The sequence below is a fragment of the Ixodes scapularis genome, unplaced genomic scaffold (genome assembly GCF_016920785.2).
Source record: "Ixodes scapularis isolate PalLabHiFi unplaced genomic scaffold, ASM1692078v2 PGA_scaffold10__122_contigs__length_95168666, whole genome shotgun sequence".
In the NCBI taxonomy this organism is placed as follows: domain Eukaryota; kingdom Metazoa; phylum Arthropoda; class Arachnida; order Ixodida; family Ixodidae; genus Ixodes; species Ixodes scapularis.
This window is the reverse complement of record NW_024609836.1, coordinates 85247420-85270069: the sequence shown is the minus strand read 5'-3', so window position 1 is coordinate 85270069 and position 22650 is coordinate 85247420. Positions and strand designations below refer to the sequence as shown.

Sequence of the window (22650 nt, the reverse complement as noted above, 5' to 3'; positions counted from 1 at the left end):
GTCCCAAACACGGCTACATCAGAGCAGTTTCGTGAACTTCAACAATTCACGAACTTACCGTTGGAAAGATATTCACGTTCCTTTCGAAGCTTTCTTTTTGAAAAGCGCGCAGATGTACGGCCTCGCGTTAACGCTAAACTAAACCATATACCCGGCTTCGCCGGTGGGGCGCGGCTGGGCGCCGTTGAGGAATACGATACTGCGCAACCACCAGATTTCCGAGATTTCGACAGAAGGGAAGTTAATGCAGCGTAATGAGTTTATTGCTTTTTATAAGCGTTAGAATAGCTCATAATTTAGTTTACAACGTTAAATTATCACTGTTTATATTGCTGAGAGTTTTCACTCTTTGCGTTTACCATGGCAACGTTGCTTTCTTTCTCTCGTGTTCTGTCGCTCTCTTTTGCGTTCGTTCACTCGGGACCCAGGATGTCGGCGCACGGGATTTGCCACTCCTCCTCACCCACCTTTACCCCCCTGTCGCCGACTCTCCCACTCAAATGTAGGCTCTCTACTGGCGCCCTCTGCGTCACTAAAACTTAGTCAATAAAGTCAAGTCTTGATCGCTTTCTTGCTCATGCCGCACCAACGCCTGCTCCTGCTCACGCCGAAATGTTTACAGTCGTTCGTGCCGTCCGCGTGTGCGCCTAGAATAGTGAAAATACCGACCAAAAATGCGCATCAACCGCTACAAACGTGTCCAACGGCACCTGACGTTCTACAAGAACGTCTTCGGCTTCAGACCGCCGTTCCAGATCCTAGTCGACGGCACTTTCTGCGCTGCAGCGCTCAAGTACAAGGTGAACATCCGCGAGCAGATGCCAAAATACCTGAACGACGAAGTCAAACTCTGCACCACCGTGTGCGCCATCGCCGAGTCGGAAAAACTGGGACCGGCCCTGTACGGCGCCACGCTGGTGATCAAGCAGTTCCCCGTCCGCATATGCGGCCACGAGAAAAGCCCGATCACGGCCGCCAACTGTTTCCACACGATGGTCCGCAAAAAGAACCCGGACCATTACATGGTCGCCACGCAAGACCCGGAGTTAAGCGATCGCGTTCGGAAACTAGTCGGCGTTCCGCTGCTGTTCCTCTTCAACGCGATCACCCTGGAGAAGCCGTCGGAGAAGTCGGAGAAGGCCGGCGCGCTCACCCTCCGAGCGCAGACCGAAGCGCCCGCTCACCAACTGCGGGTGATCGAAAGCCTGAAGCGGAAAGAGAACCTCCTTCAAGAGGCGCCTGTCAAGCGAAAGAAGCGGAAGGTGAGCGGTCCCAATCCGCTCTCCTGCAAGAAAAAGAAGGCGAAACGGCCGCCGGCAGCCGAGACGGCCGAAGCTGCTATTCAAGAGGGCGCCAGGAAGCGCAGACGGCACAAACGACTCAAGCTCGCGAAACACGTTGCCCTGGAGTTGTCAAAATGGGAGGAAAAATAGAGCTGCGAAACATTTCTTTAAATCTCTTTATGTGGCTTGTCACAAGCAGAGGCAACTCGGGGCTCTACTGCTGCGACACTTCCAGGGTCGTGGCCAGTGACAGCACGACTTCTGTGATTTCGTGAGGCGGAAATCGAAGGACCCCCTTTTTTTAGGACAGGGAGAACGCACCACTTGGCGTCGCGTTCCAGGCACCATACCTCTAGATCATCACCATCATCCCTGTGTGTACCTGGCACATCAAACTCATAGATACTGAAAAAAATTCAGATACAAGAAAATAAACTAAAAGGACAAGAGCGACACCGCCTAAAAGTTTTAAGACATCATACTTGTCCCGTTGTCTTGGCTGTTTCAGTGCAATGGCTTGCCTGTGCACAAACACCTATTTCAGAATGCACTTTGTTAGTATTACCAGATTGTTTGTTCGCTCCAATGCTGCCAACTGGCTGTGGCTGCAAAAGAAACCCTGTGGAAGAATGCTTGCGCTGTCGGAGAGCAGATTGTTTTCGTGTTAGCACACAATGTCAGCATTTGTAGTTGGACGAATGATTTGTGAGGCTTTTGAAGGTTGCGGTTCCGGCAGGACCGCCGACACAGGTGTATTATGGAACTGAATTATTAGTATGCCATGTAAAGCCTGCCTTGAAACTACGTCTCCGGAAATAATTTCGAACATCCTGAAAAGGAAATGGTGCTTAGCAGATCCTGAATCATCACCTGGAGACGCTGTGTAACCGAGCTTACGGTTGCACATCAAAAGATCCCCAGGTGGTCCAGACTAATCCTGTCCTCCACTGGGGCGTGCCAGATGCCCGTCGTTGGTTTGGCACGTAAAACCCCCAAATTTGACTTTTGACTTTGAATCATCACCTAGTCGGCCAGTCCCGTCTCTACTACTGGTATTTATATTGTGGTGCGATACTGTTAGCACAAAGCAGCAATTGCCAGTTTTTCCCCTTTTTCTTAAAATTGAACCGCTGCCATAAAAATGGCTACCGTAGTGTTGTGGAAAGCCCTTATTCTGGGCAGTAATCCAAGCGCTAAAGTTTGGTTCCCGTCTATAAACTGCTCGAGCAAAATGTGCAGTACCGTGCAGTCATGGGCATACCAACCGGGGGGGCAAGAAGGGTGCTTGCCGCCCCCCCCGCCCAGTTCTCAGAGGGGCATGTGTTTCGCCCCCCCTGAAACGGCCGTTACTGCGTAGGGAAAGACTAGCCGGCGGCGCCACAGGGATACCTAGGGCATCGCCACGGCCCTGGGGGGGTGGTATGGTTTGCACCCCCACTCAAAAACAAGTTGGTACGCTACTGCTTGCAGTGTACACTGTACATGAATGAGGGTGCTAAAGGCTAGTGACAGAAAAGATGCATTCTCTCCGTATCGCCCAACAAGAACACTGAGGTCATTGAACATACATTATCATCGCACGCGGGCGTGTACGGTGCAGAACACTTTTGCTTAACCCTTTAACCTGCGTTAGTTTCGGGAAATTTCAGACTCTCAACTGCTTAATTGTCTTCAAAATTACATATGTTGCCTTCAAAACAAGTTTCTAGCCACAAACAGAATGAGAAATTTAAAAAAAAAAACATTACATGCCGCTATTTGTTGGCAGAGCCAGCCATAAGCAAGCCTGCTTAGTCCAAAACGGTTTAGTGCATGAATCAGGAAAAGCAAATGAGCTATACTCGTCCTGAACGGCTTGGGGGCGGCTCCACGTTGACGAGGTCCAAAACCCTTCAGGGATTAAATGAAACATTGACAGCCAAAAAATTTACAAGTTGCTGCCCCTAATGAGCACATTCCATCGCAAACTTAGTTTTGATAACACTCCTCGCAATTCCGAGAGAAAAGTTTGAAAAACATGCAGTCGCATGCTTGTGTTAATTGCGCTCAACAGTCTTGGACATTCTAAGCTGGAATGACCAAAAGATACCAGCTGATGTGCATTTTGGAACACAGTGGTGCTGCACTCTCGTCTGCATACTGCATTTCCAAGCTACGTGTACTTTTATGTTTGGAGCGAGAACAGTGGTGCGTCTTGGTTGCTTCGGCTTAATTTGACTAAGACCATACAGCCGATGCACAAACATTCATACACAAAAAAAACAGTCCAACAAGTTGGAAGGGCACAGACACATTTTATGTACAGCTAACACGGTTACATGAGGCTATGCTTCTTCACATAATACTCTGTTGCTTTTAGCAAAAAAAAAAAAAAAGAAATACGGACATCAGCATGTGACTTGTTCCCTTCTGTTCGCCGCGTTACGCAAGGACCCAGACAGTTATATACACAAGCCCGAGGACGATTCGCTCCACATACCACAGTGAGTTAAACCAAACGGTGCGACGGCCCAGCGTCGGAAGGACAGGTCGGCATGCAAGGCGGTCTGCTCGCGGAAACATCGATTTGACGACGCCTCGCAACAAGACGCTCTCCGAACGACGGCAGGCGTGTTCTCATACCGATTTCTCTCCACTCAAAACGAAACGTGCATTGTCCCAATAAAACAAACCGGCTGCCCTCCTTCCCCGCTTGGTTTTCCCGCGTAACGATTGCCGCAATCTAGGGCGGGAAGCGCGCGCTTTCATTTCTGGTCTGAGTTAGTCTCGGCCGTGCGACTAAAATCAGTAGCGCTCAGGAACACCGGGGCTGGGTGACGAGTGAGAGGTAGTGGGAGGAGGGGCTCGTACCACCGAGTATTTGGGGCTCTGCTTTATGCTGCAAGAATCGGCGACGTTGGCGCGAGAACAAGCGTCCTCGTGACCATCGGGAGGGAAGGAGCGAGGGGAGGAGGTGTTGGCCGCCGTCAACTGTTCGGCCGCCGGGGCAATGTAAAGAGGTGGGAATGCCGTTTGGGATTGTTTGGGATGCCGGCGGTGGAAGTCTCACTCCAGGGAGTTGTACACGAGGAGCTGCTTGAGCACCTTTGTCTGGCTCGTCTCCCGAATCTCGCCTGCCAGGAACATTTCGTCGACAACGCTGTATACCTGCGAGGTGAAGACGGCGAGGGGGGTTCGATGGCCGATCAAAAAATCATATATGGAACCAAGTGTTAGCTAGAGACTAGAAGAAGAATGCTCAATTTATCTTGACCTTGCAGATAGAGTCGCCATACACAGAATGTGCTTCTGCGGCATTCTTCAGAGTTTGTAATAAATATTCCCGTTTATTTTTATTAATTTTTTTATATTAAGTGACTTTATTCGGAACTCTGTTCTTTTTATGCAACGGTGGGCATGTCTTGGATTTCTTGTTTTTTCCCATAAACCGTTTGAACACGGTTGAGGTGCATCCGGAATTGCAATCCTTGTTCTCATATTGCCACCCTTTTGTACTAATTGTCCTCGAGTCATAAGTATGTGTTACACCTTTCATAACAGTTTCTGTTCCGTCCCACTTTCCTTGGGGATCACAGCCCTTGAACACATTCTGCGTTGAAGCTCTAAACAAGGAGAGGAAGTGGAGGTGGGTACCTTGTAGAAGTTGAAGACGAGGTCCAGCTCACAAACATTGTGGAAGTACTCGTTGAGCACTTCCACAAAATTGTGGATGGCCTCCAGGTACGCCAAGTTGTTATCGTGAACGTCCACGCAGATGCAGAAGTACAGGCCGGCGTACCGGCGGTACACTATCTTGAAGTTGCGGAACTGCACAGTCAACACAAGACATGCGTTAGGGCACCATCGAGACAAAACGAATATACTGTATTCGCAGACAGTTGAAGAACGACTGAAGTTTCTGTCGTGCTTCGAGCACAAGCTTTCTACTTCGGTCTAGCCTTTGGAGTGCACAGAAGAACAAAGACACTACAAAAGGCTTGATGCTACACCTTGTTCACCCCTAGGCTGACAGTGCGGTGGAAACTACCTGCTCGTCGCACCAGTCATACGCCCATCTTTAACCGCACAATCATGTCCCCCGCCCACACCAATGGGCAGGGAAAGAGGAAAGGTGAGCGTGTGGGTCCCACCACATTGTCAGCTTGGGGCTGAACGGAGCATAGTGGTAGGACAGTGCAAAACATTCCTGTACTGTCGGTGATTAAAGCCTCTCACAGCAATGACTCAGTGGAAGCCTTTATTAAAATTACCATCGAAGAAGCACTTGCCATTTTCTGTTTTTCTCATGCTGGTATTTTCAGAGACAAATACACTATTTTGTTCGAACAAGCTGGAAACATACTGAAGAAACCATGTGATTTTGTAATCATTATTTCTTATACCGAGCAAAAAGCCCTTCACTGTTAAGAAAATATTGTCTGCAAAGGTGAAAAGTGGCGGTCCCTTCTCCCAATCCTGCAGGGTTCCTTTAAAGAAAATTGCAAAATTTCATCATCATCATCAGAGAAACTGTATGGTCTATACACCTTTCCAAAAAGCGCTCCTAGGCCGCCGCCATGTTGCTGATGCTGATGCGGCTGGTGCGACTCTCGCGCCCTCTATCAGCTAGAAATTTTCTGCCACTCTCTGGGACTGTGAAGACCCGCTCAGCGCGGTTCTCTACATGCATTTTAGCCGTTTTGCATTCGCCGTTTTCTCGCTTTCTTGAAAGTTTCCGCTTCATTTTTTTTTTATGCGCTCTGCCTACCCTTCTTGTGTTATCTTCCATTGTGAGAAATAAGGCTGGTAATTGCCTGTCATTCAAGCTTTTCTACTCGACATTCACGGGAAACGAAGCAGGTGAAGGACGTCGAACGACCCTCGACGCGATTTTGCGAACATTGTTCTCCCCCCTCCCAGAGATAATCCGCGTAGAATCCTCAGTCATCTCCAAAAATAGTTGCCCGGGTTGGGGTGAGAAACGGGTCAGTCGCGTTTGTTTCTTTGCCTTGGTGCGGTTGTGAAAAAAAGGAAGCTCTCCCCGAAACGTGCCCCAAACGAAGTCATCTCGGATTCCGTCCGATCGTCAAGATGTGACTGTCGTCGACTGTGACTGTGTTATTTGAGATCTTTCTCAAATAAATTCTTTTTGGATAACGCTGCATCGTGTGGTATGTACGATATATTGTTCTAATGTTACCACTTCCTCAATTGCACGTCCGTGTCCTGTCCATCGGTAAACACGTTATTTGTGAGCGTGAAAAATGCATGCCTTTCGGCCGTCTTCTGTTGGTATTTATTTTTGACAGCAAAGCGCTTTGTCGCTTCACATGCGGCGAATCCCGCGGCGTCGTCAAAACTGATCGTAAGAAAAAAACAAATAACTAAACTATACATTCCAGTCGCACTCGCTCTGTCGCGCGCGTACCCAACAAAAACAGTTTACAGTTTTCTTTGTTTTTTTTTAGTGTGGCACAATGCTTTCTCAATGCCCTCGAGAAAATACATGTACAATGAAACACAAAATATTGCGGGAAAAAACGAGAATTTAGCCGCCAGCAGCGTTTGAAACTGCGCCTACGCAGGCCGCGCCTATTGAAATCACAGTCCACTCGGTTAGGGTTAGGAGGGACGCCGGTGAGAGTCTAGCCTCAAACTCAGTGACTGGGCTCGAAAACGGTTTGTGGCCCCTGGGGTCGAGTGTTTTTTGGAAAGGTGTATACTCCATTCACCCCTAAGCTGAGACTGTGGTAAGAGCTACGCTCTCGCTGGACCAATCAGGCCCCTACCTTTCATCACCTGACCAGCTCACCGCTTGAGGATGCGGGCGAGAGCGTGATCACATGGTGAAGGGTCGACGCATGACTGGTTCAAAGTGCTTGTAGCTTCCACCGAAGTCCAGCCATTTTTTTATGGTCGCTGATTTAGCTCGAATTTGGCTGAACACACCAATAGACACGGCTGTACCAGTCCCCCATGTTGGGCGAAATGAAAAAAAAAAAAAAAAAAGGTGCAAAGTTACTGAATTCTTGAATTTCAATCTCATAGTGTTTCTCAAACCGAGAGCCCCTGCTGGCAACATTAAAGTGTGAAGACAGAAACGGTAAAAAGTAGGCAGTAAACGACATTCCCAACTGATTACAAGACGTTTTATGGTGGGAAAAGAATCCTTAAAAGCTTATTCACTGGGAAGCACGACAAAAAGGCTCGTGGCACACCTAAGCACTTCTTCAGAGTTGTGAATGCGAAAGCATACATGTCCTTCTGACGCTCTGACCTCAGGAGTGGGGCCGCTGCTGCCGTCGCCTCGCTCGGCGGCGAGACGCTTTGCGTTACCGGCACGCTGGCGGCGCGGACACAAAGTGCCATGGGGCGGCAGTTGTTGAAACTGACGCGCAGCGGCCAATGGGAGCCTCGTTCCTTGAAGCTATGACGCGCGCCAGCCAATGGGACCGAAGCCGAAATCGATCAGATTTCGGCTTCACTCCGCTCCTTTGGGATCAGGAAAGTAGGTGCTGTTTGGCTAGGCATTTCGCGTGGCTTCAAGGCTGGGTGCCACCAGAACGCGGCTTCACTTGGAGAAAGAAGTTTAGGTGCCGTTTGGCGCGGCTTCAAAGCTGACGACGTCGGTTTGCTCCATGAGGCAGTAAATGCTTTTGCATTAAACCGCTCGACATACTCTGTTTAAGATTACCTGCTCGAACCAAATATCTGTTGTGCCGTTTGTGATGCCACACCACTGGAGGGCGTGCGGAAATTTGAATATTGGTTTCGGTATGATCTTTATTTACGGTTTAATTAATAGCTATTTTGAATTTCAAAATAATAAATAGCATACTGTGAAGACTAAAAGGGCGGGTATTCGGAAAATGCAATATGTTTGGGTAGCTCAAGAAACGGCCGGAGTACCCCTTTAAGAGTGAACAGAGTATAAACTCCCCGCTCCAACACTCGATTTCATGGAAAGATTGCTGACCAAACCTCCACAATGTTTAGCTTAGTGGCATTTACAGCCATCGGCATACACTCCAAGTCATAAGAATTTGTACTGCAGTGTAATACGTGGACATGACCAAAGTGTATTGAATCAATCTTGAGGATTTCTTAACGTATGTACTCAACTTAGCGTTTTATGCCTTTTACATTTGTTTCTTGTATTTCCTAGCTTTCCTTGCATACTGTATGCTTCCCTAGTGTTCTTCCTGTTCCATCAAACGCTCCCTTACGTAAAGCCCGGGCTTTCGAGGTATTCGAATGACCAAAACATGCGAGACTCCTCGCTTCAGAGTACTGTCACTTTCCCAATCCCTGCAGTGTCCATGGACTCGTTCCAAGCCGTCCCATTAGCAACAGCGCAGACTCAAATGCACGCCAGAAACCTGTGGCGAGCTCTCCGTCCCCTCACCTCGACGAAATTGGTGTGCTTGGCGTCCCGGACAGTCACCACTGCATGGACCTCCTCGATCAACTTCTGTTTCTCGTCGTCGTCAAAGTTCATGTACCATTTGGCGAGCCTGGTCTTCCCGGCGCGGTTTTGGATCAGGATGAATCGTATCTGGAACCAGAAAAGAGGAACCATTCGAGGCCGGGGGACGCCGGCCGGTTAAGTCGAAGGAACGAACACCGCCTACGGGCGCACGAACACTTTCGACATTTCGGCAGGGGGATGGGGGACCCCTTCGGAAACCCCCATTTCGGTCAAAATATAACTGGCTAGGCCAAATTTATGAGTGGCCGAGGGACCCGGAGAAAGGGGAAACCGTTTGCAGAGTCGAGAAAGCAGCGGGGAGGTCGTACTAACCATTTTTTTTTTCGGCAAATCGAAAATGTGTAAAATTATGCCGCCGGGTCACAAGCACGCGAACTCCACCTCCCTGCCACCCAAACCGGAAACAGAACCGCCGACCGTTAATGCCCGGAAATAGAATAGAGGCCGCGCTCTAAAATTAGGTAGATGGTCTCGTTGAGTGGTCTCAGGTGGTCTCTGGTCTAAATATCATCCATCCACTGCAATATAAAGCAATAAACTTACTTGTAATACTTTTATAATATTGGTTGGCTACTTTTTTTTTTTTAGTATCTTGATCACGTGACACTATTGTCGTCACTTTTTAAAACGCGAAGGCTGGGACGAATAACGGAATGTGCTCGCTCTAGGCTGGATGTTTTTGTTGGTTCAACGCACGTGTTTTGAAATGTTTTCGGTGTCATCAACTCTCTGAAGTCTTCGCCGATCATTTTCAGTTATTTAGTGTGTATTTAGTGTGTCCAAGCGAACGTCGACAGAGTGCCAACTCCCAAGAGAGCTAGAAGATGGCGCATTTACACAAGATGAGAACTCACGTTCATATGTGCGAACACGATTTGCTAAATGTGAGTAGTTCGGACGAAGTTTGTTTGTGCGAACCCGAGCGTTTCGATTGGTTTTTTGGTCACTGCTTTACGTTGTGCGATGGTTCCGATTTCAGACGGAGACGTCAGACTACCCGGGAACCTTCGCCGGAATCGATGATAGCTGGGATCTCAAGAAGTTCGAGCGTGTGAGCACCAACGGCTTTTGCAAACAGCGTTTTGAAGACTGGCGAATAACCGTTTTAGAGAATGGCAATTTGATCAGACGACCTGTTAGCAAATGTTGTAAAAATTGTGTGCCTGAAGTTACGGCAACTTTATTTGACTGGATGAAAATTATATCTCTTGCGGAGATGTATCGCATCATGTAATAACCTACTTGTTCTTGCCGAGAGAAACCAATTCGCTAGGGTGAAATGAATGGTGCAGGAGGTACGCGCCCCGCGGCAAGACCACCACAATGGCCGCTGATGTGACGTACGTACAATCTCCTGCAACACATAGTTTTCCCGGACGTCACTGCCGGGGCTCATGGGATATGTTGCCGCCATCACCAGGTACTGACATAGTTTTGGTTTCAGGCCAAGGAGGATAGAAGGGTAGGAGAGGGCATGACGCCAGCCGCGTAGCCTCCACAAGCCATGCTCCCTTGACGCCTCGCCTCTTCCTCATTTTCCTCTCTACTCTCCTCACTTATCTGGCCAACGTGACCGTAGCTAGCCTTCGTCTAGCTATGGGGTAATAGAATACACCACAGTCTAGCCTCCGATCTGATAAAGCCTACCGGACAAAACGTGCCCAAGCCTGCAAGAAATTCTTCTACAATCAACCATCCATCTCACACGTGACATGTCACGTGCACCAATTGCCAGAGAGATCTACGGTCACGTTGGCCACAACATCGTTTAAACTTTTTATGACTAGGCTTCACCAATACTGCAACGTGCCCCCTTCTAGTACTTCTAGCCTCCTTGTTTCAGGCCACTGCCGGCAACGATGGCCCCAGCTACATCGTTTTCGGTGCAAGTCTTGCGTGTTTGCGTGTTAGGGTACCCTTGTGGTCACAGTGGTGCAGTAATGCTGATGTGTGCGATGTTGGGTTGCAGCCAAGTCCTCCGCAAAGGAGAGTAACGCAGTGCTAAATATTAGGCTGCATTGTTTGCCAAAAGTGGTATACAGACAGCTTGAGCGCAAAAACCTGCTGTTCGAGAAACACCAGAGCACACGCCAGAAGGATTGAAGAACCTCGACAATGACCGTGTCTGGTCGTTGCGTCATTACCGATAAGGGATACATCTGTCATCCTTAACACATGGATTGCTGAAATCTTACATTCATACTCTGTGTGCTTTGCCACAGCAGCTAAGGCAGCTTTACAGTGTCTGGTAGTGTCATGCTGCAGGGACTGACAAACCTTCTACTATAAAGGACAACCGCAGCTGCTCTCTTTGCTTTTACCTTTGTCGCAGAGCTTCCTTATCTCTGTCATGTTCATAGCCCACTTGTGTTGATAATGTTTCGGCAGCAGCACAAGCTTGTACAGTTCAGATGCTGCAACTTTTAATGCCTCAAGTACAGGCACGTCTTTTAATGTACAGGCAAACCTTCGACTCTAATGGACGACACAAACCCCGACTGGGTACCCACTCAGCATCTGGGCTACGAACGCGGTAAACAACCTCCGCTGTTACGAGCCTTGCCAGTTTGCATAATGCATTTTATGAATCTTTTGAGTTAAAATGTTCAGTTCAGTGATCCTGCATTTCCGATGGAAATTTCGTGCTGTAGTCGTACATGTAAATGCTGTAACATACGCAAGAGCGGTGTCCGCGTCTGCTTCTCAGTACCTGGTAATGGCGGCCGGCGAACGGTGATAGGGGAAGTGATGTCACGTGAAAAATCTGTATTATATTAAAGACCCACTGGGGAGTGCGTGGCCGAGACGGTGGCCGGTCAAGCGTGCACTTTGAACCATTCCATTCTACCGAAGGGGAGGACTCACTTGGGGCTCAGGAAAAGCGCAACACACACTTATCAGCTTCAGTTTCGCGGCGGAAAACAGTTTGTCGGCGTCGTGCTACAGCTATGTCCTACTAACGCTGGAATTGCGGTCGGAGAGACTGGCCTTGAGCCAAAGCGATTATTCTGACTCTGTTAAAGAGTGAGATCTGCACACTCCTTCTAATTAATGATTGTGCTCTTCAACAAATTTTATATCTTAAATATAAAACTCGAGTAGAGCTTTAATATTTGTTTATTTGGCAGTGCCTGTTCTGACATTTTACTCCAGAAACAACATAAACAACAGTGATGACTAGCTTGTTTCCAGCCTTTGTGACCATATCTCTATGGGCATGATACTGATAAAGCGCACTCTTCCGCTAAACCAAAACCAAGAATTTAAGCATGTTCAGGTCCGGTTGTGCATTAAGTGAGAGAGCTCCCCTCAAAGCAAAATAGAATCACCTGAAGTGTGCACCGTGCCCCCGCCTGCCGTCGTCTCGGCCACAGATTCCCCAGTGGGTCTTTCATATCGCACGAGACCATACGTCAGTGCAAACCACGGATGTTTTCTCGGCAAGAACAAGTAGTAATGACCGCCAGCGCAATGCGATGACGTCATGTGCAAGCCTTTAGTAAATCTTTTCCTGCGTTTCTGACAAGCGTTTTCTTTTTATAATGTCCGCAGAATTTTCAAATTGGCATTGTGTCTCTCGACGACATGACCATGGAGTTTGACATGATCGGAGTCAACCCGGCCATTGCCAACGCCATCCGACGGATCTTACTGGCCGAGGTACGCCCCACTTCCGATTCCATGTTCTAAAATGGCGGGGTGCATGCTAATCTCTAATGTGTGTCATATATTCCAGGTTCCTACCATGGCACCAGACAAAGTTTTCATGTATAACAACACGAGCATCGTGCAGGACGAAGTGCTCGCTCATCGCATCGGACTTGTGCCCTTCAACATTGACCCACGCATGTTTGATTACAGGGAGAAAGGTCGGTTCTTTGCACATTATTTGGCTGCCATTGCCAGCAAGCGAATTGACCCGACTAACGGCTTGCAGACAGCGAGGGTTCTCCCGAAGATACTGTCGAGTTTGAGCTGAAGGTGAAGTGCACCAGAAACCCGCAAGCGCCAAAAGATGCCACCACGCCCGACGAATTGTACAAAGACCATGTCGGTACGAAAACCACCATCTTCTCATTCCTTGCGTACAGTGTCACTTTCTTACAACAGCATGGTACATTCATGGTTCTTTTTTTCTGGAATTTGTCTAAAGCCTGGTTCTCACATTTGAATTTGAGTGGAATTTACTGCGTTGGAACCTCTTACCACGGTCAATGGACGGGCAGATACGGCTGAACTCCTTTCTGGCAGTGGGCTGCGCCCCCAGCCAGAGCTTTTGGTTTGAACATTTAATCACTCTTCAATTAAAAGAGTGGTAAGCAGCAACACGTGATAAGACAGTGGCCCCACCTATTGGTTACCACTGGAACATTTTCTAGTTGCATAGTTTCCTTATTTTTTACTTACCATTCTTTCACCATGGGCTCGAAATAATTCTGACAGAGTTATAAGCAACCTTTTCTCATGGTTTCATCTTGCACATACCCAAAAACCTTTGGTCTAGTCGTAAGCAAATCGGAAGTGCTCCAGGGCCACCTGATTGATGGCACCAGTGCATTCTCCCGTCGTATAAGCAGTTGCAAGTGGTTTTAACGCAGTGGGTCACACTGAAATGTAAATGTGTGAAGCACCAGTTTTAAGAAATGCCGGAGTGAGTTTCGGTTTATTTTTATGTTTGGAACACTGGGCTGCAGTAGCCCAAGCAATACTGTTTTCAATTGTTCTGATCCACTTACCGGGTTGCTTGTCTCGAAGCTCATAAAAAATGTGCGACTCAAATACCACATTCTTTTTTTCTTGCAGTTTACACTCGGCACTTGACGTGGACTCCGATTGGCTCTCAGGCGGAGATTGTAAGTTTTTGTCCACATGCGACGGCAGTTTATTTTGGCCAATTTCTGCGTAAAATGTATAAACGCCCGCACAAGACGAAGAACTTGCGCATAACATGGTTTAGACGACTTATTAAGAGATCTAATTTTGGGCAAATTCTGAAGGGGAGGGGTGTGAATGATTTTAGGCCATGTGGCACAAGCCACCGCCGAATGCTCAGGGCATAGCCAATATCATCCATCCACTCATCCACCTATTGCGCTACATCTACCTCGACTAGATCTTTCTTATCCAGTCATGTCACTAGATTAATGTTATGCTACCTCGATATAACGATTGCTTCTATGTCACGCGGTCCAAACTTGTGGCATTACTCATTTGCGACATTAATTTTGCCATCATGCTTTGACAATGCAGTTTGGGAACAAGCCTCCGAAGCCAGTCTACGATGACATCATCCTCGCAAAGCTGAGGCCTGGGCAGGTGATTGGACGACCTTAAACCCACAAAAAAATATATCATGTCATGTTATGTTTCCTTCGCTTCTTTGCTTGCAGGAAATTGACCTGAAGCTTCATTGTATGAAAGGGACCGGTCAAGACCATGCAAAGTTCTCCCCTGTTGGTGAGTCATCTGCTCTCGTAAAAACTATTTCTGGTTGCTATGGCACTCTTAAGAAATGCCAACGTAATGGAGTTGCAAGTGTCATAGAATGCATCCCTATTATGTGTGGAATCGAAGAGTTGTATCAGTGTTTGAATTCTGTTGGAGCAGCAGGCCAATGGAGGGAGGGAAGGAAATGTAATCTGTTTCTAAAGGTTGTGCAGCGGAAAGTTACTTTTTGCATTGTATCAAGTTTTTTCCCTTTTTTTATACTCCAGCATTTAACTACATTCACCCACATCACTGGGGCTTGGTAGTTAAATGTAGTGTCCAAGCATTGTGTCGCTTGGTCACTCAGTGTAAGTGACATTGTCAAACCGTTGGAGTGGTCTTAGCTGAAGAGCCTAGAATTGAGCGTGACAAGGACGATAGCAGGCGTTGAGGCGAGCTGGAGGCGCTTGCAAACTATTAACGCTTTTGTACCCTCCTTGCACCTTGTATCGCAGACGCAGCTCGTAAGGCACGCACCTCAATCCGGGAGTTGGAAACACTCTCAAATCTAGGCGCTCTTGGGGTGTTTCTTAGTGCTACTCGGGCGTAAAAAGGTGCATATATAGTGGCCAATGAACTGGGGGCACTGAAACGTTTCACAAAGCTATCTTTGGGTGGCACTTATATCATACTCAAATTTCATGAGTAGTTTTTAGGAAAAAAAAAAAAAAGAATTAAGCTTAAAAACGGCTGTTTTTTTTCTATGCACGGTGCGTGCTGTAATGCCCCGCAGCGACCGCGTCGTATCGTCTTCTTCCGGAGATTGTCCTGCTGCGCGAAGTGAGGGACGAACAGGCAGAGAGGCTCCAGGGCTGCTTCGCAAAGGGGGTCATCGAACTCGACGAGACAGATGACGGTAGGTTTTAGCGGCTTGCGTCCGCACGTTTGTTTCCGTCGTCTCTCGTGATGCGAGACCTTCGGTTGTGCTCCTCAGGTCACAAGGTGGCACGGGTTGCCAATGCACGGGCGGACACGTGCAGCCGAAATGTCTTCCTGTACGACGACCTCAAGGATGCCGTCGAGCTGACCAGGGTCAAGGACCACTTCATCTGTAAGCCCTCCTTCTCGTACCCCCCAGGGATGCCGTGGGAACTGAGAAAGTTGTTCTTCAAGAGTAGTCATCTTAGAGTGGCGGTGCAACGATTTTTGGACTTTGGACAAATAATTGCGTAATTGTTCTATGTCACCTATCAAGTGAAAAAAACAAAAAAATTGAAGGTCGGGTTACTTGTTAGCTTGCGCAGCTTTTTGAGTGAGGTGTGCAGTAACGCCACTTGGAGTATCGCATTTGGTCCTATTTTCGGGGCCTCGAAATGGCAAGCGATCGGGACAAACATGGTATGTAACAGGAAAGACGGAGGAGGTAGCTACGGAGAGGAAATAATTTTGTTTACTTCCGATGGATGGCACCACGAAAATTTACGTATTCCGAATGGTGTGGCACTGTAATTCCAGCGGCCGCCACAGATTGTTCCAGGTCGGAAAAAGATGTGCTTTTTCCTTCGCGATTATGCAGCAAAATATCAGTATTTTGGGGGAAGGTGGCACGTTTCCTCTCACTTTTGCCAAGATATACAATATAAAAAAATGCAGGCTGCAAATGTTTTCGGCGTTAAAATCTTTGCACTGCTTAGTCCAACAATTTTAATGTTCAAAGAATTCCCAGTTTCTATATTTTATATTGTTTATCTAGGCAACGGTGACACAAAACGTACCACCTTTCCCCAAAAAACTGCTTTTCTGTCGCGTAATCGCAAAGGAAAAAAAACTAACATTGGCCGATCTGCCGCTGCTTGTGGCGGTTATGGGAAACACAGTGAAATGCCTTCTGGGGGGCACGCGGAAGTCAACAAAACCTTTCCCCTTCTGCTGCTACACTCAGCCCTGTGGCGAACCGTATTTTGTGTCGATCGCTCGTCGCGACCTTCGGCGATACTAATCTTTGAAAAGTTGACAATCACGGAGGGAGCGACTGGGGGATCCGAGAAGAGAACCGAACGGGCAACCCTGAGTATGTCACTCGAAAGACGGCGTGGGAGTTGAGAGGCACTTTGACCTTCGATTTGTTTCATTTTTTTTAATAAAAGCTAGCACGCGCCAGTAAACTAGGTTCTTTGTCCTTCGTTCTATAGGTGACGCAGATTAATTCCCGCAGTTAATTGGCCGAAATCTAAAAATCGCTGCACTGCCCCTTTAAAGGAGCTGAAACGTCCGAATTACAGGTACTTGCAGCTACTCGCAGAAACTCACAGTTACTCGCCGTCACTCCCTGTAGTACAGTCCACCTAGTTATTTTTAAAATAGCTCTTTATGGCGAGGTTTGTTCCGCCTGGTTGACAAACAGCTTGTCCATTGCAGCCGTGATGCTATCGGCACATTTGCATAGTTTGATGCAGGTTTCTATTCCCTGTAAAGGTTGAAGCAGTGGAAGTGTGAAGCACCGATATCGAAACTATGCTTCGTTTCAGCTTAAGTCCAGACGCGGTTGATGCTACGAGCGTGAACATGTGAGCTAAAAGCGTGAGCATGCATATAAAAATTTTTTTTTAAACGACCTAAAGAAATTGCAACTATTACAAAATAAGTTTTACACAAAAATATTTTTTTTGTCAAATTATTTAGTGTTAGACTTGTTTTAGTTTACAGCCTTCAAAAGCGTGCGCCAAAAATGGGTACATAACGTCACCATCACGTCATCATACGTACACGCCAAGGGCATCGTTCTGATTGGCTGCCTCTCCTCCCCTTACTTCTCTTCAGCGTTCCTCCTTTCCATTTTTCTCGCTATGTGAAAAAGAGGATAAGAACGCTGTCCCTGGCGTGTACATGCGGTAATCTGGTAGTGATGTTATGTAGCTATTTCTGGAGTGCACATTTGAAAACTACACTAAAGCAAGTCTAGCGCTGTAAATAATTTTTTTAAGAAGTTTGGGAGGGAGGGGTAATGTATTTTTTAATATTTGTAATTTTTCCAGGCTGTTTAAAAACGTTTTTTTCCTTTTCAATATTTTATTAATTAAGAGTTTAGTTACCAAAACTTGAATTACGAAAACCTAAATAGTACTTTTAATTAGTTGCTCTGCAGCTCCGTAGCAGTGTAGTGCAACACGAGCTCGCACATAGTTGAGCGCTACAATGTGGTGCTGACAGAGAGGTGGTCAGGATGTCTTTGCTCGTACGTTTAGGCGTCGAGTGACGAACAACTCTCCGTCTTGATTCCAGTTTCTGTGGAGTCAACGGGGGCCTACCCACCGGACCTGCTGGTCACCGAAGCCATCAAGGTGCTCATGGCCAAGTGCCAAGCCTTCCTCAGCGAGTTAGAACATGTCGATGTGGACGGTTAGCACGGAGTCAGTAAAACAATTCATCCCACGACAAACAGGAGGATGTCCCTTTCGGTCGTCTTACCAGTTTGTTTCGAAGTCGTAGCCTCCCCTAGAGCTTCAAATATCTGTACAATCGTGGTTTACGCTACGCCTATGTGCATCCAGTGGACACAACACCTTTCCACTGAAAGTGAGGAAACATGCTTATTGCTGTTTTAAAGCTGTTGGAGAAGAATTCTATGAGGGGCACTGGCCTAGCTCTAATCGAACGATTCCTAGGCCCACACATCAATTGAACGAGGGGAACACACAACCTGATCATTACGGGAATAGTACCTAAATACTGCAGAAAAATAGTAGTAGGTTCAGCCCTCTAGTGTGCTAAAACATGCCATATTTAGAAAAAATTGGAACTGTTCTTACGTGTCCCTTGATAGAAATATTACAGTTCCACTAACAAACGTCTTTAGAAATGCTAAATTGAAATGCATTTTGAAACAACTTCAAGGTCGAGAGGGGCAGCTTTGGGAAAACACTATTTCGAGACACGTTCTGGTGTTTGTCTTCAGTCTGCTCTGGAGCGCTCTTTCTAGGGTGCGCTCTAGCGAATCGCCCATAAAGGACTCTGGATGGATTGCTAAATGCTGGGCTCGTTCGATTTGCCTGCACCAACATACATTGGTTCGCAAAGGTGTAGCAAAGTGCACGAGAGTGCACTTAGGGTAAATGTTTTATAATAGAACAAATGAGGTGGTATACATAGAGTGTATATCTCGTTTTAGCATAACTTTGTGAATGGCAAATGCTACGGTCTCGTCAAAGAATGTGGGAGCAAAACAGGCATGCTCTTCACTTATGGAAGGCTGTCACGTGATTCTCCCCTTCCCTCCAGTTGGATTTTGGGGTCATAGTCTGCCAAGTTACAGTGAAACTGAGTGTAGACTGAGAGAGGACGTGCAGGTGAATCGAACGAGCCTCGTGTTTAGACGTAATCACCGATGTAGATTATACGTAAGATACATATTTTGGCATTGGCTCTGCACGCTAAAGCCTGGTTCAGACATCTGCGTTTGAGTGCGGCCTACCACGTTACGACTGCGGATGACAAGATGGTCGCTGTGCCAACCGAGGTCTGAGCAATGCTTCACGGTGGAATGCAAAGGGTCGCAATGCAGTCGGCTGCGCTCGAATGGAAACGTGCGAACCAGCCTCACTGTTGCAGAAAACACTGGAGAAGATTGATGAGCGCTAGTGGCAATTTCTCTCGCTGCACTCGTTGACCACCGAGTGCGCACCGACCAATGGGATATGCGCTCGTGTCCAATCCACGGGTATCGTTTGCATGCCGAGCACGAGCTTTAAAAAAATATGTGAACAAGACAAGCCTTCATTCTTTTAAAAATTTCACCGCAAAAATTGTATCTTTGGCTCTTTGCCGTCTTGTTAGTAAAATGCTCATGTGAGCCTTCAGTGCTCCAGCGTGGATTTAAAATCGATGCAAGCTTCTGTACATTAGGGACTTTTTGTTTCCTCAACATAATCCACGCAGCGTGGGAAGTTACTCAAAATACCGTTAAATTTATTTTCACTAGCCCTTTTAGCGAGCTAATCATTCTTGACGAAAATGATACGTACCAATGATAAATGCGGCACCCCAGTAATTTCACAATGTGTAACGGCATGTCACAGACACATTTATGCGATGAAATAACTGCATAAAACAGATGTAGGTAACAAGCGTAGATTTTTAATCTATAAAAATGCCATAAAAAATGTATTGGAGCTTAAGCTTGCTGCGGCCTATTTTAAAATATATTACATAAACATTTGTTTTCCCTTTACACGCAAGCTTTTGGTGGAGGTAAAAACTCTGCAGATGTCTTGTGACCGGAGTCATCTCTGTCTAAAAAATACTTTCAGCCCTTCCACTCTGGTGATAAAGGAAGACCAGCGAAGCTGTACTATGGTGGGAATGAAGTATTGGCCGGCCGCAGGTCGGCAAGCCAGAGTGGAAAGGCTGGAAAGGTTGCGCCATCTATGAGCGATAGCGGCAACCAGACAACCGGCAAGCCGATCGTCTGGTTGCCGCCGTCGTTTATAGATGGCGGTAGCTGTCCAGAAGTTTTGTGTCATCATTTGTTTGCTGACGGACACGGTACCGGGGAAACTAACCCTTAACAGCTCCGCTGTAAAAAAAGAAGGTTGTTCGTCCATTTCACAGTCACAGTGCCGTGAAATCGTGAGAAGGGTTTCTACGTCCCGGCAACTCGCGACACCAGGCTATTGCCCGAGCATCACGCAGACGTGGTGCCGACGAGGTTTTGTGCGAAAAGTATCTGGAGCAATGTTTGCCGGTCGGCTTGTCTGTTCTCTCCCTACACGAACAGTTTGAGTCACAGTTGGCACGGTGTTGCGGGATGAGCGATGGTGAGTGGTGAGGTACGTCACAAAACAAGTCTTCAACATGATGGGGTGAGGCGGAGGTAGCGCCCGATGACGTGACTGGTGACGCCCCTGTCCAATGGCTCCCCCTCGTGGCATCGGCAGTCTTTCGGCCTCGAAGCCCAAGTCAAAGCTTGTCTCTTAGTCACTGCTCGTAGACACTGCGTTGCATTGTTGGTGTAGCTTGCAGCCTTCGTCGTGCAAGTCACTAGAGTTTGTTTTCGCGGCACACTCAGAAATGGCTGAACACAATCTCGGGCACTTTCTTTGTGGTGTCGTCAGCCGTGTTGCCGTTTTGTTGCTCCGCCGGCTTCGATTCTCCGTTTCCATTGTCCTGCGTGGCAAAAATGAGATGGAATGGTCAACTCAGATGACTTTAATTAGTTAATTCCTCCACCAAAATCCTTTGGGTATTCAGCTGTTCTGCACAGAAACTTTTGGGAGGGGCTCAAGTGTAATCTGGTGACACGTTTCTAAACTGACGGGAACACGACGAAGTTGTGCTACGTATACCGACCACATTGGGAACATTTCCAAGTGTTCACTGATATGCGAGACAAATTGAAAATAAGGAACAAGAGGGGAGCAATAGCAGCTGGACCATCCACGAATAAGAAAATATTAGTGGCGGCTGTCACTTTATCATTCTCTGGCAACACGGCAGAATGCTGTCAAGACAGTTGTTTTCTCTGGGTGGTCAAATGTCTCTCTGCCGTCGGTTATCTTTAGTTTGAGGATACATGGTAGCGCTTGAAGGCAAGGAGAGAAAAAGGAGAATCGTACCCAGTTTCCTTTCTTCTGTCCTTGTTTTCGAGCGCTACCATGTATTCTCAAATCTAGCACCAATTCGCCCAACGATTGGTACTGTTCGGTTGTGTCTGGGTTCGTACCTGCAACTCGGTAACGTTGCCATAGCTGTTGATCCTCTCCATGCGGCTGAACATGGACATGCGCCGGTTCGCTCGGTCTGGCATGCCACCGCCACCACTGCCGGGCGCCATGAGCTCGGTTGGTCCGAACCGCACCCGGAACTTGTCCGTCCAAGACCTCTGCAGACAGGTCGAGGGAAAAAAGGGGACTGAACTCGTTTAGGGACAACCACTAGTCTGCCAAGGACCACATATTCTGCTAGGTTTTTCCTGAAAAGCTAGCTTATTCGGCAGATCTGGACAAACCCGAAGCAAACAATCGAGAGGGCGTTGTTTGTTTTTGGTGGACTTGGCTTAAATGAATAGCTTTTATCAGTTTCGAATGCTCTGTCAGCATATGGGCCCCATAGTCCATCTCTTTAGGCATATGGGGAAAATGCAGACGTCTTCTAAGTTGGTCACTCGAGACAAGCAGGAGTCTGAAGGTTCTGAATGTACTGCTCTAATAGTGTTTTATGGGCGTTAAATTGTTTCTTGGAATATCAGGAACATTTCATTGGAGCATCCCATTTGAACTGCCGTAAAATACCGAGCACGCACTTGTGTCCCGGTAAGCGTCCACCCCTACTTTTGAACCATTCTATAAACAAACAAAAGGCATATCAAGTATCAGCCCCAGACCCTAAAGCCCACATAACTGAGATGCTCTTCTGCATTACCCGCTTCTCCACGGAAGGTGCAAAACAATGAAGCCCTCTGCGTGTGCACAAGAGCTAAGCAGTGAAGCCCATCCTACCTTTTGCTTCTTCCACATTTTCAACATTGTCTCCAATTTTTGGGTGGGTGCTTGCTCAGTATTTAATGGTATTAAACATTGCAACTTGTCAATCCAAGATGTCTTCCAGTTTGCAATTTATTGACCAAAATCTTTTTGTACTCAGGTCCACATAAATCATCAGGCACTTGGTAATCTTAACTTGCGCAATAATTGTCAATATTTGGATGTCTGTTTTTTTTTTTTTTGCCACGTTTGCATTGAGGGCAGTGTACGTACCGGTTTGGTCTCATTCTGGAAATCCGGCTTTTCTGTGACGAAGGAAGGGTTGTCGATGCCCGACTTCTCGCCGGTGCTGAACATGGACAGACGACGCTTGCCCGGCGTCAGCTGCAGCGTCGAGTCCGCATTGGACAAGAACCGCTTGCGGAAGTTGTCGGACCACGAGCGCTGCAGTCATGAGATTCAAAGGTTCATTGAGGAACTTATTCATTGGCACATTTATGTTACAACAAATGTGTATGTGACTACTTTGGGTTTTATTGAAATAGTATATTTTCTGTCACTTATAACCATTGTTGTAAATGCCAGGTTCAGCGGTGAGCTCATCGCCTTGAAGGAAAGGTAAATGTTTTTCTCATAACTACCGTATCTACACAAATCTAGGTCAACTTATAATCAAACCAAAGCATTCTAACGCCGACAAAAACGAAACAATCACTATATCAAGAACACCTCGGCAAGTTACGAGTTCAGCCTGCTCTACCTGTAGGATTGCGCCATTCTATGTGTTCAGCCTCACTCCCCGCTGCTTCTTTTCCATTGAGGTAAAAAAGTTCTTTTTTCACTATTCATGGTAGCACGTCGCTTGATGGGGTGTCGAGACCTTGCTGGAGTGCCAACTACGTTTTTCTCTGTCGACAGGTGTGATCTGAGCAGTTTAGGACATCGGTGCTCGTTTGTGGACATCCTTCATCCAAAAGCAACCTACAAGTGCGCT

General features: G+C 47.2%; 4 protein-coding genes across 6 annotated transcripts in view; 2 read left to right on the top strand and 2 right to left on the bottom strand.

The window, feature by feature from the left end:
• The first annotated feature begins 548 nt into the window (after nt 1-548).
• Nucleotides 549-1762, top strand: LOC8037288 (rRNA-processing protein UTP23 homolog). Its single transcript, XM_002412221.5, has one exon. The coding sequence runs from the start codon at nt 675-677 to the stop codon at nt 1431-1433; it is 759 nt and encodes a 252-aa protein (XP_002412266.4). The 5' UTR covers nt 549-674; the 3' UTR covers nt 1434-1762.
• A 1795-nt stretch (nt 1763-3557) lies between these two features.
• Nucleotides 3558-9247, bottom strand: LOC8037287 (AP-2 complex subunit sigma). Its single transcript, XM_002412220.4, has 4 exons — nt 9064-9247; nt 8668-8817; nt 4917-5090; nt 3558-4430 (listed from the first exon to the last, which is right to left on the bottom strand). The coding sequence occupies exons 1-4, from the start codon at nt 9064-9066 to the stop codon at nt 4329-4331; spliced, it is 429 nt and encodes a 142-aa protein (XP_002412265.1). The 5' UTR covers nt 9067-9247; the 3' UTR covers nt 3558-4328.
• LOC8037289 (DNA-directed RNA polymerases I and III subunit RPAC1) lies at nt 9205-17613 on the top strand. Its single transcript, XM_002412219.4, has 11 exons — nt 9205-9635; nt 9731-9802; nt 12304-12411; nt 12488-12620; nt 12689-12805; nt 13555-13604; nt 14002-14067; nt 14142-14208; nt 14972-15094; nt 15173-15289; nt 17461-17613. The coding sequence occupies exons 1-11, from the start codon at nt 9576-9578 to the stop codon at nt 17580-17582; spliced, it is 1035 nt and encodes a 344-aa protein (XP_002412264.3). The 5' UTR covers nt 9205-9575; the 3' UTR covers nt 17583-17613.
• Nucleotides 17614-19291: 1678 nt separating this feature from the next.
• Nucleotides 19292-22650, bottom strand: part of LOC8037300 (sodium/hydrogen exchanger 10) — a 99015-nt gene continuing 95656 nt past the window's right edge. For all 3 annotated transcript variants that reach the window (XM_040504469.2, XM_040504467.2, XM_040504470.2), the window contains exons 24-26: nt 21930-22100; nt 20897-21055; nt 19292-20340 (exon numbers count right to left, since the gene is read on the bottom strand). In XM_040504469.2, the coding sequence (XP_040360403.1) occupies nt 20239-20340; nt 20897-21055; nt 21930-22100 (432 nt within the window). In that variant the 3' untranslated portion in view covers nt 19292-20238. The remainder of the gene's footprint in view (nt 20341-20896; nt 21056-21929; nt 22101-22650) is intronic.